We start from the raw sequence: 15375 nt of genomic DNA, 5'->3' as shown, positions 1-15375 counted from the left end.
AATCCGATGATGCATGCAAAATTTCTTAACGCAACGCGAGCAAATCTACTAGACTCACTTTCATCTTCACTGGATACAATTGAGAATTCACTTATTAGTAAATTAGGCATTGAAATAAATAATTACATGAGATCATTTGATTTGAGATATCGTCTTGAAATCAACATTCCTGAATTGATCTGCAAATTTTTGTATCAACTGTGTTGTAGGTAGAGTATATAGAGGTACTTAGTAGAGTGAAAGACTTTCTCCTTCACAGTAAATAAGTAGGTACAATTAAGTATTTAACTTTTTTGTTAAACATGTTTAAAGCACAACGCTTTTACATCTGAAAGCTTTTAAGTGATAGGTACCTAGGTACTTTCTTCATCTTCTACATGTTCCCGTTGTTCTACTAAGATCTGATTCTTTTAAAATTTCTGTTTGCTCGCAATCTATCGTACTATCGCACATGTTTTTTACTAATATGGTCAAATTGAAAAGTTAATCAGCTTCTATGTATACATCATCTTTGAAAATCTAAAATTATATTTTTCACACAAATATAATAGTGACAATAATTATTATTTTCGTCAACTTAAAACTAAAGGTAAATGAGAGTTTCATACGGGCCTTAGTTTGTATATTTAGGGTAGATAGGTCGATTCTTTCCTTTGAGTAATCGTTTCAACAATGTTGTTTCTTTGTAAAATAAAACTCCGACCGTCTTCTGACTCAGAAATGACATCACAATGATCATATTCGTATGCGCTTTATTCGAAGATGTTACATCCGTTTCCTCGTGCCACCTATATGAGTTTGTTTCCATACTTATCTCTTTAATCTCATTATCAAGTACTAAAATACCTAAGTGTTGTAATTACACAATATTATCGGCATCAGATAACGCTGATATAGTATCTGTAATAGGTAATTTATTTAAAGCGTGTAAAGTTAATGCCCATTAAAGTATGCAATACGCGTTTCAAACAGGATTTACGTCAAGTACGACTACGGGCGTCTTATATAAAAATCAATGTTTGTCTGTCTGTCTATTCTTTACTTATGAGTTAGTATATCTATCATAGAATATTAAATTCCTCAAAAGCTTACGTCAGATTGAGCTGGAAATTTGTATCTAAAATTGTTGTCGGTACTTGCGTGAAGGTTTCTGATATCATACCATCACATCAACACGCAATAGGTAGGTAAGTGGCATTTGAGTCGTATAGCTATAAGTTAATAAATTAATAAATAACTAACTAATAAATAAACATAAATCTGTCATATTTATCAAAGATTAAAACAAAATATTAGCTGTTTATAAAGACGAACACAAAACTGAGGGTTCAGAAGATGTTAATAGCAAAGACACTGTAAGCAGCCTTAAGTTAGAAGAAAAATGGTAATCAGAATGTACTAACCAACTTAATCATTGATGATTCCGAAGTCGTGAACACGAATCGAGTAAAGCAAACTGCTAATCAAGTCCTAATTAAAGCATCAAGCGTCCACAGCACACACACACTTTTACCAAACTAATTATCGTGGAGGACCATTCGGAAACTTGAGAAATGAGAATCAAGACGAGCGGGCGAGCGTTTGTTTTTCAACTTCTCCAAGCCACGCGTCCGCAAATGTTTTCAATTTACTTTTAAGAAATCTCGCACTGTTTCACAACACCACCATTCGTTGTTTGATAAAACTTAGTAAATAACTTCAAGTTTTTGTTTTTAAAACTAAAAAATGTCACTCGCGTATTGGATGTGTTCAACAAAACAACGTGACGAGCGATTCCGGTGACGGTTGGCGCGGCACTAAACAAGTGGCAAGATATCGAGAATGAATGGACTGGGGACTTGTGCAGTAGGCTTGGCCGAGGTAGGTGCGCTTCTCGCACAAACCACAAGCGAAAAACGCTGCCTTCGTCCCCCGACGATTCTGCAGCGGTATCACGCACCCAAGCTGTTATTTTTTCAAGCCCCTACGTGCCCCTATACAAAAAAAAAAAACAAACGATTAGAGATGGTTATTAGAGGATTCTCTTCATTATTATCTAGGTACTAGATGATGACCGCAACGTCGTCCGCGTCGATTTAGGTTTTTTAATCCCGTGGGAACTAAGTATACTTTTCCGTCATAAAAATATTTTTGCCTAGTTAGTTTCTGGTACGCAAGTTACCTCTTACTTATACGAAATATTATTAATACGAAATTTTGTATAAATTTCGTATAAATCGGTTAAACAGATGGGGACTTTAAAAATCCCGTAGGAACTCTTTAATTTTCCGGGATAGAAGTAGCCTACATTCGTCCCCGGGATGTAAACTAACTCTGTACCTTACATCAAAAACGATTATATTGATGGGCCGTGAAAAGCTAGCAGACAGACAGACAGACCGGCAAACACATTTTCACATATTTTATAATATTAGATATTCCCAAAAGGATCGACCGGTTCTATTGTTTCATAATGGTTTAAGCATAGGGGCTGAATGTTGAATCAACCCACTTTGCCATTCATAAAATATCTCTTGGCCTTGGTTGCTATAATCCCCTATAGCTGAATACAGCTTCATACAAATATTTGTCTATTTTATTATGCAGTAGGTGTCGTTTCTTTCTCCAGCCTATATTATGTCGTCGTTTGTACGTGCATATCGACCAACAGCTGCCCTAAAAACAATGAATTTACCTAATAGTGTTTCTTGGAATTGCATTGACTGGTACCTGGTACCTACTGACTTTCTGGAATCTGGAATTTTTTGGGATATTCTATCTAATTAGTTATTTTTTATGACCTTTTATGACGGCGGACCTTTTGTCCGCCGGCTGACTAGGTTTACGTTAGGTTTTTAAGGCTTTACAACTTTTAGTTTGGCTAGTCTGATGGAATCCGAGTCGCACGATCCTATTATTATATTACACTGCAGGCACAATTCTGTCGAAACTGACTGCGCAACGACAGATGGATTTCAGATAAGACCCGAAACGTGTCCGAAACAATGAGATGCGCGAGTTAAAAACAAAAGGCTCAAAATAGTTTGATTACGAAATCGGTCATGATGACAATAGAAGAAAAGATTATGATAAACCGAACACGCTGGTTAATGTAACGCACTTGAACAAATAAGTGAGTCAAGCCGTGGCTAAAAGAAACCAGTTACGTAAAAGAAGAAATTTAAAAAATACTACGGAACCTTAAAAATAATTAAAGGAACAAACTTATTGATTTTATATTTTTGAGGAGCCAGCGAACAAAACTGTGTAAGTAGGTACCTACCTAATTATATTTCTAATCAATATCCTGCTTTTTCTATAATCTAGACTTTTTAGCCCACTAATAAAAATCTGAATACATTTCAATGCGAAATTGTCTAAAAATGTACTGAAATTGAGTTTAAAGTTCGTGATACCGATCACTGAATATATAAACTCCAATTCATTTCCAAGCAAAACGGCCTGAAACAGTGGTAAAATTGAGTCCAAAGTTCGTGATTTCGATCAAAATGGTTAAATTACAGTAAAGTTTCAACAGTTTTCAGTTTTTTGCTCCTCCTGTAAAATTTTATTTCATGCAAATACTTACACCCATTTGTTATTTTATATACCTACCTAGGTACTTATATTTTTATACGTATATATTTTATAATGTTATGATATTCGACAAAAAAATGTAAGTAATAAAATACTTCACTATATTGTAACATAATAACTAGTTATTAAATTTCAGACTTCGGTTACCATTTTTGCACACAATTTATAGTATATTTCAATGTTTTTGCCAAAGTTTTTTTGCTTTTTGCGAACAAAAAATAAACAAATAATGTAATATTTTCGGCAGCTGGACGTATTTTGCAAACCTTATGCTGGACGTATTTACCTACTATTGAAAGTATGCTCCTGAAACAAGCATAATATTACACAAGTAATCAAAGTTTATACAAATAACTAGCTGATGCCCGTGGCTTCGTTCGCGTGGATTTAGGTTTTTCCAAATTCCGCAAGGACTCATTGATTTCCGGGATAAAAAGTAGCCTATGTTACTCTCCGCTGTTTTGCCGAAATCAAGTCAGTTGATTGCTTAGTTAGGGCGTGAAGGAAGGACAAACAAACAAATAAACAAACAAAAAAACTTTCGCATAATTTTAATATTAGTAGAAGAGCGTGGAATTGACACGTAGCCCCAGCAAGGCGCTATTATGACATCCGCTAAGAAAGGATTATTGAAAATTCAACCCATAAGGAGGGTAAAATAAGGGTTTGAAGGTAGTTCACTGCCACGCGGACGAATTCGCGGGCATAAGCTAGTGTAGCATAAAGGCGCTAGTCTAAAAAGAAGAAGCGAGTTCTAGAAATCGATGTCTGAAAAACAGATACCACGTCTACAAATCTGGTTTTTCCTTTTTGTATAATCATAGAAAGTCTAGTGTCCGGTCAGGGCAGGTTCTAGTAGGAAACCGCATAGTAAACTAGTGAACGTTTCTATGTTTAGGAAAATGGGTTGCAAGGGTTGACAACTGTTTAGAATAAAAAATCATTTTTTTTAATTTGTACCAGTTTGTAACAATAAAGAGAAAAAGAAAGAAAAAGTGGACAGGGAAGCACTTGTCTCTACCAGTGGCCTTTGGCAGTGCGAGAGGTTGTAAAGGGAGTACAATAGGTACAACTAAGATAGAAAGTGTTCATGAAAAAAGCTTTTCTCAGACCATCAAGCAGTTTGTACATGATTGCCAACAAGTAATTTAAAAAAAAAATAGAAAAATCTTGACTGGCGGTTTGCACTGCATATTATTCGGTCCACCCAAACCCATTTTGATTTCTCAAGAACTCTATGTAAGTACCTCTCATAACTCCATATACTCTATCTATCTCTCTCGTATACTGGCCCACTATTATAGTTACAATGGATTATTGCAACACGTGCACATTCACCTAATCACAACAATTGAGATCGTAATAATGATTAATGCCGTTTTCCGCAATTGACAAGCTGATTTTACCCACAAATCTTATTCTGGCAAAAAACAGACCTGCCCAGTCCCATCGGCTACTCGTATTTTGGAACGTATAGCAAAATTCTTTGTGCGTTCTTCTAGTTTTAAACCAACTAGTTATAGTGCGTTAAAATAAGTAGTTATTTTTGAAACGTTGGCAGCCCTAGATTCTGTAGTCTAGTGAGTCATGTATTTTCTTTCCTTCCGATTTTCTGACCTATTTCTACATTATACTTAAACGAGTTTCTCTTCCATGATCAACTAATAAAAACCAGTTATCATGTTACTTTGATAGTCTACATATTATGATAAGAAACTTTGTTGCTGGAATCCCTCCTCGCAAAACGCCTTCCTCTATCAACGCTTTTACTTTGTTTAATTCTTTCTCTCAATCTGCATAGTATTCCACTATGCGGTCAGTCATGACGCATTCCATCTATCACACAATAATTCTTTGGGAGAGGAGCCCAAATCCTACCACAATCTGATTAGACGAAGAATAGGTACTATTTAGGCTTAAAATACCTATTTATTATAATGGTGATAGATGATAATATGAAACCGACGAAGTCAAATTTACGTGCTCCGCGAGGCGCGGAGAAAATAAAAAGCCCAATTTACGCCCTAGATTCAAATATATCTATTCAGACAATTGACTAGAATAATCTATTAATAAGATATAAGAGATTGGTTAGAATAACCAATAACAATTATTATTTGAATAAGTATATCAAAATAACATTATTGGTCCCATCTCATTACGAGTTACATCCAAAATTAAAACAAACATCCTACAACATTCTGCAAAGCCACGGTGACTAGTCAAAGATGCAGAATATCTTCGACAAACGATAGAGATTGATATCACAACTGATGGCAAATCCGTTATGATTAATCCCGTATGAACAATGTGAGATACAGTGCCACTGTCAAAGCTCTCGAGATAACTCTGACAGATGGTAGGTACAGAGTACAGAGCTACGTGAGCATTTGCAATGGATTTTACCGAGATAACGGTAGCAATCGAGTCAACCAAGATAATGGTTAACTCGTTACGTAAACCTTCTAGGTAAATATATAACTACACTAACTAAATATCAAAACACAGACCACTCACAGAGGATGACTAGACTGTGTAACATAAAGAGGTAAAGTTTGTAAGTTTGGATATAAGAGGTATCTCAGAGCATTACTTATCCGATTCTTTCGCTGATGTTACATTATCCCTTAAATATTTCAATATATACAAGTGTAAATTAAAAATTTATAACACCCCCGACAAGTGAAGATTACAGTAACTAGAAAAGAGCTGATATAACTTTCAAACGGCTGAACTGATTTTCTTGGATTATAGCTACTTGCACACTCTCGATCAAGCCACGTTTCAAACAAAAAAAAAAACTAAATTAAAATCGGTTCATTAGGTTAGGAGCTACGATGCCACAGACAGATACACAGATACACAGACACACAGATACACACGTCAAACTTATAACACCCCTCTTTTTGGGTCGGGGGTTAAAAACACAGACCACTCACAGAGGTTGACTAGTCTGTGTAACATAAAGAGGTAAAGTTTCTAAGTTTGGATAATATAATCTCCGACATTACTTATCCGATTTCCAACATTCTTTCGCTGATGTTACATTATCCCTTAAATATTTCAATATAGTCATAGCCATAGTCATAGTCATAGTCATATATAAAACGAAAAGATGACTGAGGTGATCTATCAAAACACAGCTTAAACTACTGGATGGATCGGGCTGAAAGGCATGCAGATAGTGACGTAAACTTCCGCTAAGAAAAAGGGTCTGTAGGTAGTACATAGTACCCTATTGAATATGTGCAAAAAATTCACTGCAACTTCAAAACTTTCAATATAATTATTTTCACAAATTACGCAATTTAGTTACTTAATTTGGTTTTTCTGAAAGTTCGTAATTATCCCCATAAGAACGACATTAAAGGTAATAATTTTATGTAATCCAGCATCGTCTCGGTTTTTCTTTAATTCGGTGCGATCTCGAGTCATTAAACCCGGGGCTGTGAAGGCGGTACAAGTAATTGATTCCGAGAAGAAACAAGTTCAAGTACCTACCGACAGGCATGAGATATCTGACTTTAAGGAGAAAGGAAAAGAAATAAGGAGCCTTTGTAAATAAGTACGATGAATTCTTTAAGGCATGCCCAATAAGATTTTAGAAATCTTTTAGTCTTTCTTTTTTTCTTTCTTCCTTTCCTTCTGTTATCAGTTAGCTAGACAGCAGATCTTGTTAGAAAAGTATGAGCGGTGAGATGCAAAAGATACGAAGAACCTATTGAAAAACTATTATAATAAAATGCTCAGATGAAGTGGACAAATTCCTGGAAATTCTGCAACGTATTGGCAGTTCCCATAAGCACATTATACCACATGGTATTTCCTCTGGTATAGTCCACTAAACAGACAAGGGCCAAGGCACAGACATCTGCAGACTATGACAAGAATCTGACTCCGATGCATATTGATTATTGAGTGCTACAGCTGTCCCTCATCTACATAAAGATCTAGAGAAACATATCATACTCCCTGAGAAAGCTACTCTAATTCTTGTCAGGAAAGTGCTTTTGTACCTGGCAGTCACATACATAATATATTGGTGTGAAGTGTGAACGTTTAAAACTGGCGCGATCACAATGGATCAAAGAGTCAAACTTGTCGAAAAAGGTCGACTTGATACAGTGACCTAAGGACCTGCACAGCCCTTAAAGAAAAAGACGAAGACAGATGAATGGACTGGGCCAAACTATAAGGTTTTCTTTCTTTATTGCGGAACCCTAATAAATGTATTAGCAAGTAATTTTCAAATAAAGGAACCTCATTATTTGAAAGGCAACAAAAAGCCTGAAATCAACCTCGCTTGAACTCCACACTTGTAACTTGTAAGGCGAATCGAAAGCAAAAACTAGTCGTGACGTCACATCCGCCCATTCAACGCCATGTTTGGATAAGAAACGGAAGCCTTATAGCCAAAGAGCCAGCAATTTCAAAACGAGGAGTGTTACATTATTGTCAGTACAACTAGCTTGTGCCTGCAACTTCACCCGCGTGGAGTACTTTTCAACCCCTATTTTACCCCCTAGGGGTTGAAATTTCACAAATCCCTTTTAATGGATATCTACATCGTAATAGCTATATATCTACATTCCAAACAGCCCGATCCGTCCAGTAGTTTGAGCTGTGCATTGGTAGATCTGTCAGTCAGTCAGTCAAACGGCGACTCACGACGGTTTGAGACGATATGGTCTATATTATGAACCGCAATAATTTATGGAGCTGTATTGAAAACTTAGAACCACGGGATAAGCTCTTTGCCTATAATTCGCCAAATTTACAAAAGACAATTCCAAACTAACCCAAAACACTATTGTGATCGACAATTAACAATGTCGTTGACGTTCACAATTTCCTTTTATTTGTAAATTATTTTTGGTTTAACAACCATGAAATTGTGACAAAAACTTTTTTAAGTGTCATCTATGTCTCATATCCATATTATTTCCTACTATAGATAAAAACCACGATATAATATTTATCGTACCTATTATATTATATCGTAAGACGTGCTATTATGTAGTAATATGTTACATGTTAACTCTAAAGGAGACAGGAAGAGTGTTAATTTGAGAAAAGGCATAAGTAGGCCCCTAACTGACGAGTAATTCTTGGTACCTACATAATAAAATATCATGAAAAAGCCGAAATAGCAGATTTTTTTAAAACTATATAAGTATTACTCACTAATATTTATATAATATTTGCCTCTCTTGCTTTTCAGAGTGCGTTTATGTGCGTTTTAAGTAATTAAATATCACTTAGAGAAAACCTGCAAGCCTGAGCCTAAGAGTTTTCCATAATGTTCTCAAAGGTGTGAAATCTTTCAATTCGCACTTGGCCAACGTGATGAATTATGGCCTATGGGCTATGGTGGACTATGGTGAGAGCAGACCAATAGTGGGTTAAGATGAAGATGATGATGAATTTTCATCATCATCTTCATCAACAACAACAATAGATCATTTGATCTATTGTTTATAGGTAATTTAGTATTGATCGCATTAACCTAATCTAAGGATTATAACCTCTTTAGCTTAATGTCCCGGATATCAAATTAGATGATTCCGGAAATAATTCGTTCACTAGCTATTAATAGAAATTTACTTACTATTATTTATTCAAACTAATAGCCAGATCATTATCGAATAAAAATACAATAACAAGTGTAAATTAAAAATTTATAACACCCCCGACAAGCGAAGGTTACAGAAATAACTAGAAAAGAGCTGGTAACTTTCAAACGGCTGAACCGATTTTTTTGAATTATAGCTAAGAACACTCTCGATCAAGCCACCTTTCAAACAAAAAAAACTAAATTAAAATCGGTTCATTAGTTTAGGAGCTACGATGCCACAGACAGATACACAGATACACAGATACACCGATACACAGATACACACGTCAAACTTATAACACCCCTCTTTTTGGGTCGGGGGTTAAAAACAGGTCTGTAGACATTAGAAAAAATCTAATTGATAAGAATACAGAGACAAGTTTGCATGACGAGTGTAAATCAAATAGTCAAGTTCAGACTTTCGTCTGCGGGTGAAATTACATCAATTACATTTAATTGGTAAAGCTGAGTACATTTTCTTATCGCTGTATCATTATGTAATGCCGTGATAACTGCCAGTATTACTATCTGTGCAAATAGTTTTCTAATGAGATGTTTTACGCCTATTTTATCTTCATATTAATCCGTAGGTAATTAATAGAAAAACGCAACTCCTACGAAATCACCTATAGTGTCTTTTTGTCCGTCTGTCAGAACCATTTTCAATCCGATCTATTCGTAAATCGATGACTCACACCTATCCATATTTTTTTTTAAAGAATATTAGCCATTTTAATCATGACTAATATTCCCCTTACCCCTCCAACTAAGCGTAAAGCTTGTGCTAGGAGTAGGTACGACAATAGTGCAACGGGTGGGGTTTTTCGCCGACCTTTCGGATCTCAGTCCGCTCCTATAACCGTTGAGCTATTGAGTCTTCGCTATTGGCACAAACTTGGTCAAAACTCTACTATTTTTGGAATATATACACATAAATATTGTACAGCATAGCTGTCCATGTTTTGCAGCAGAGTAGGTACAATCTACAATATACAATCACACATACACAATATATAATATCTACAATTTCTACATAGTACAATATTTTATTCGTGTAACGCTGCAACGCTTTCTGATCGCCTAGACTGCAAAAACTGAAACTAAATTTATCTCCTAAGTGTGAACACTTTCCTCATTAGACTCCACTATTCTTCATTAATTGTAATTCTTCGTAATCAACAATCTGTGTATATTAGCTAGTTTAATATAGTATTAATAAACCAGCCCAGAGAGAAGAGAAATAGTATTAATAAATGTTCATGCTGGTGGATTCAACGTTTTTATCTTACTTTTCCTTTTTCGCTTTTATATACTTACATTGTAGTTTTAGTCCTCTAAAATTGTTTTATTAAAGTAGTCGCGCATCCATTCATTCTGTTCAAATTCTATTATTGGATTTCGAGAGAATTATTCCGCGACTTTATCCTAACTAGGTTTCCTAGGTAGGTAAGAAAACTTAGTTAAGTTTTCGTAGGGTAGGAAAAACCCCGTGGGAACTCTTTGATTTTCAGGGATAAAAAGTAGCTTATGTCTCTCTCAAAGTCTTTAACTGGACTTCGTCTACGTCGATGTTAGCTGGCGGGCGTGCTCTACCATTTTGGAGCGTATTTTTTGTTAAAACTGACTGGAAAGCGCTCTAAGGGGGTGCCGTGCGTGTGTCGGCGAGCGCCGGCACAGACGGGGTCCATACTTGTATAGTTTAACTAACTTGTTACAAATAACTACAAACTTGACATTGACTAATCTTTGTAAAGCCAGACGAGAGAGAAAAAAGTCTTTAACTACGAGTATATCCATTTTCGTTTCATCCATTCTAAAATCGCGTAGATCCGTTACTCCGTTGCGGCGTGATTAAAAGACAAAACAAACAAACACACTTTCGTATAAAATTTACGAGTATAAGTGACTTATGGCGTGAGTTCATCCGCGCGAACCACAAAATTTCGAAACTCTATTTTACCCCGTTCGAAGTTGAATTTCCAAAAAAATCTTTCTTAGCGGATGTCTACGTCAGAATACATGTCTTTCAGCCCGATCCGTCCATTACTTTTAGCTGTGCGTTGATAGATCAGTCAGTCAGTCAGTCGGTCAGTCAGCCTTTCCTTTTATTAACCCCCGACCCAAAAAGAGGGGTGTTATAAGTTTGACGTGTGTATCTGTGTATGTGTGAATCTGTCTATGACATCATAACTTAGCTTATGGCCGCGAATTCGTCCGTGTGGACTACAAAAATTCAAAACCCCTATTTTGCCCTCTTACGGTTGGTAATGATGATGATCCTAATCAATATCACGTTGACATTCTCTCTGTTTCTTCTCACAAAATACAATGTTCTGTCCCTGGCCTTTACTTTTACTTTACTTTCGACATCAATACTTCTTCTTGACCTTTTTGATGTGATATTGAAGAATTTAATCCGATAAACGAACACCGGACTTCTGGGTCAGGTCAAAAGTAGAGATTACTTTATTAAATTATGAGCATACGTGCTAAGAATAATAATTACGAACCAATTCGAAATAGTTGTTATTATCATAATTGCGATAATGATTATAGTTCTGATCAGCTGAATTTATCATTATAGCACCGTAAATTTTAACCAATAAGTAATACTTAGTGTAGAAATAGAATGATTTTTGTTCAAATAAACTTTGAATCGTTAAATGATGATGCTGGTTTGGAATGCGCTCGCTAGTCCTACTGAGAATAGATTTTAACCAATCCAAGATAATTTCGATCATCACATTACAATGCAGCTATCATAAGCTTTGGTGCTAGGTCTACTGTGGCTTAGATACCCAACAAGTTAAGCAGATTAAATAGTAGGTATCTAAAGGCATTAATTAATGGGATCAGCAGAATGGTTGACTTATAACAGCACTGTAGCCTTGACTCGTTGCGCAAGGTTCAAACTTGGCAAACAATTCCAATTGGACACAGCTGCTAATGGAATTAGGCTTTATACAAACTTGCGTTTGCAGAACAATGGCAAAAGTGCTAAAGTGCGAAAAGATAGTACTGAATATAACCAAAATACAATATTTTTTTTCTATCGATCAAGTTCAAGCAATCGATAAATCAATTGGATTGTGTCAATAAATAATTTTTTGAATATATACTGAGCTACTGAAGTGGCAATGGGCAGGCCATGTCTGTCGCAGAACCGACGGCCGTTGGGGCAGACGTGTTCTGGAGTGGAGACCGCGTACCGGTAAGCGCAGTGTAGGACGACCTCCTTCCTGCCCGCTGGACCGATGACCTGAAGAAGGTGGCGGGGAGCGGGTGGATGAGGAAGGCGGAGGACCGTGTTTGGTGGCGCGCTCTTGGAAAGGCCTATGTCCAGCAGTGGACGCTTACAGGCTGATGGATGGATGGATGGATACTGAGCTAAGAATGGCTATCATATGTTACGAAGCTGAAGTGGCAATGAGCAAGGCACTTAGTTAAAAAAACGATAGGTATTTGCTTTAGGATCCCATGGTGTGGAATGGTGACCTCAAAAAGTGTAGAGTGCAAAGACCCGGTACTAGATGGACAGACGATATCAAACAAGACTGGCATGTGGAAGTTCCTTCAAGAGACCTATTTCGAGCAGTGGACGCTCAGAATTAGAAATACGAGTGGACGTCTATCGATTGATAATGATGATAAAGAATGGCTCTACTAACGACGTCTGATTATCCGGTCAATTTAGTTTTTGTGTACAACATCGTCGTCCGATGAAGTACCACAGTTGGTTATACAGTGTAAGGATTTTTGCAAAAGCCTCTTGCGTCCTAGCTTCTGCCATCGACTAAATATTTGGACCTATTTAGAAATAATGCAACGCAAGAAAAAGATTTCATCTTAAAAATCTTATAGGTAATATTATGGTGCGCCAATGAAAATTAACAACAAGTTAGCTAACCCGGCATTTCGCTATTTCACAGGAAGAGAGAGTTGAGGCCTTTTGTAGGAAGCCTTAATGTTTATAAACAAAATACGAACCGACAACTCTTACAAACGCTTTATTACTAAAGTTATGATGACTGCGAATATTGTGCAGTAGAGTTTTTTGATGATCTGTTGAAACATTTCGACAAATGCCCTGCAGTCATTTTGGATTGCGTCGAGGCGATTTGGCTTTAGGGCACTTTGTATTTATTTATTTTTTTGTCATCGAGAGTTGCGGCAAATGTCTGAGTTCTTGTTATTAACAAAACCAGTGAATGCAGGAGAAATAATTACAAGAACTATAAACTAACTCTCATTTAAATCGACTACTGGATGATGCTCGTGTCTTCATCTATCTCAATTTCAGTTTTATTTTTTCAAATCCCGTGGAAACTCTTTGATTTTCAGGGATAAAAATAGCCTTATATCCTTCCCTTCGTCAAAATCGATTTAACGGATGGATCGTGAAAAGCTAGCAGACAGACAGACACATTTTCGTATTTAGAGTAGGTAAGTACTGGTTCTAGAAACTTGAGATTTTAGTCATAGGTGCTTTTATGACCTAGACACCACCAAGCAAAATTCCAAATATCCTTAATCCTTATATAATATAATAAGATAATTCTAATATAAGATAATTCCTTATATCGGAACAGTAAAATGTGACAGGATAGTGAAAAGATAGACCGAGTAAAAGCTGCGATGGACGTCCCTTTGCATAAATGAACTAGGAAGGCAACCATCAGTAGAATGGTGACCACAGCACTGCAGTGACGACCACGACCGCTCTGTCAAGAGCATAACGACAAAAAAGAAAATTCAACATTCCTTACCCATTCAGTTTTTAAACATCTCCAAGAAGTGAGACTGTCGCTTCTTCGTAAAGTCCTCATAACACTTTGGGACGACATGGCGTAGCTCGCCTGTAACAAATACTTGCCTGTAAAAAGATTGACTTTGAAAAATCCATTGATTTTTTGACTATAAATCTTGCGCGTGACTGCAATTACACCTAAGAAGTCCAGCCTATGGTGATTTACGTCATCATTTCTCATACGCATATGACCAATTCATCTTAAAGTATGGTATACAAAAAGGTCCTTATATTTTTGGTCCCCAAACAGTTTCAACGTTATTTTTTAAAGATATTTCGGCTCTGATTCTGTAGGCCTACATAGAACGTGGCCTCTGCCGAATATTAAGTACTCATCGAGAAAGCCAATGCGTCGCGCGTCGCGTTGTGAAAGCGCGTATGAACAAGTAGCGCTTCGGGCATGGAGCGAACAATGGCGACTGGAATGATGCAGGTGACACCTGCCATCTCTCGTGTAGTGTACCAGATAGTTGACAGCAAACAGTGGCACATGTCCTGAACAAGTGCCCACAATTATGTGTTCTGAGCTTTAAGAGTTGAGAGGCTTTGACCGTGGCTAGTTACCATCCTACCGGCAAAGCCGTACCACGAAGCGATATAGCGATCCGGTACTATAACGTGTGGAAAGCGATACCTAAGGTTTATTAAAATTACCGTAATCCTTGCCAAGTTAGCCCGCATGCATGATAGATTGCATTATCATTTACCACCAAGTGAGATCGCAGTCAAGGGCTAACTTGTAATGGAATAAAAAGTAAATTTGCGATTCATTTAACTATCTAGAAAGCATAATAAATATTATTGGAGGTATATCTCACAAGTTCAACTTATTATCAGATTATTTCTAGCTCTTACTAAGTTGGTACCTACTCGTACCTAGCAAAGAGTATGTAAACACTACGTTGAAAGATGATACTTAGCAAAAAGTAATACACACTGCCTGACGAAAGTCCATGATTATTTTTAACTCAGGCGCCGAAAAAAAACTGAATGAAAACAGGGTTCGACAAAATGTTAACGAAATAAAATAAATTGCCGAAACCCGGGATTGAACCGGGGACCTTTAGATCTTCAGTCTAACGCTCTCCCAACTGAGCTATTTCGGCTGTGAGGAAACTTGTGAAATTAACGATTACTTGTGATATATACTCGTACTAATAATTTTATCACACTGCATGACTGCATCACACGAGTAGATTATCTACTCGTGTGACTGCATGCTGGTTGTATCTGTCTGTATGATTCATACCTTATAAATACTTATCAGTAATTATACGGTTAGCTGAACTTTGGTGACCTTAGGTATCCGGCTGAAAATCAGTGCCTAAAATATTTAAAAGACCCCTTTCATTTTGTCAGTGTGCAAAATATCCAATGC

General features: G+C 36.7%; 1 protein-coding gene and 1 non-coding gene across 2 annotated transcripts in view; both read right to left on the bottom strand.

Annotated features, from left to right (window-relative positions):
* Positions 1-1847, bottom strand: part of LOC123874746 (rho GTPase-activating protein conundrum) — an 84402-nt gene extending 82555 nt beyond the window's left edge. Inside the window, exon 1 of the mRNA XM_045920236.1 lies at positions 1404-1847. Coding sequence (XP_045776192.1) covers positions 1404-1415 — 12 coding nt within the window. The 5' untranslated portion in view covers positions 1416-1847. The remainder of the gene's footprint in view (positions 1-1403) is intronic.
* A 13183-nt stretch (positions 1848-15030) lies between these two features.
* Positions 15031-15103, bottom strand: Trnaf-gaa. Its single transcript has one exon. It is a non-coding gene; the product is annotated as a tRNA-Phe (tRNA).
* Between the last annotated feature and the right edge of the window lie 272 nt (positions 15104-15375).

The sequence above is a fragment of the Maniola jurtina genome, chromosome 2 (genome assembly GCF_905333055.1).
Source record: "Maniola jurtina chromosome 2, ilManJurt1.1, whole genome shotgun sequence".
NCBI lineage: Eukaryota > Metazoa > Arthropoda > Insecta > Lepidoptera > Nymphalidae > Maniola > Maniola jurtina.
This window is presented reverse-complemented; position numbering and strand designations above follow the sequence as displayed.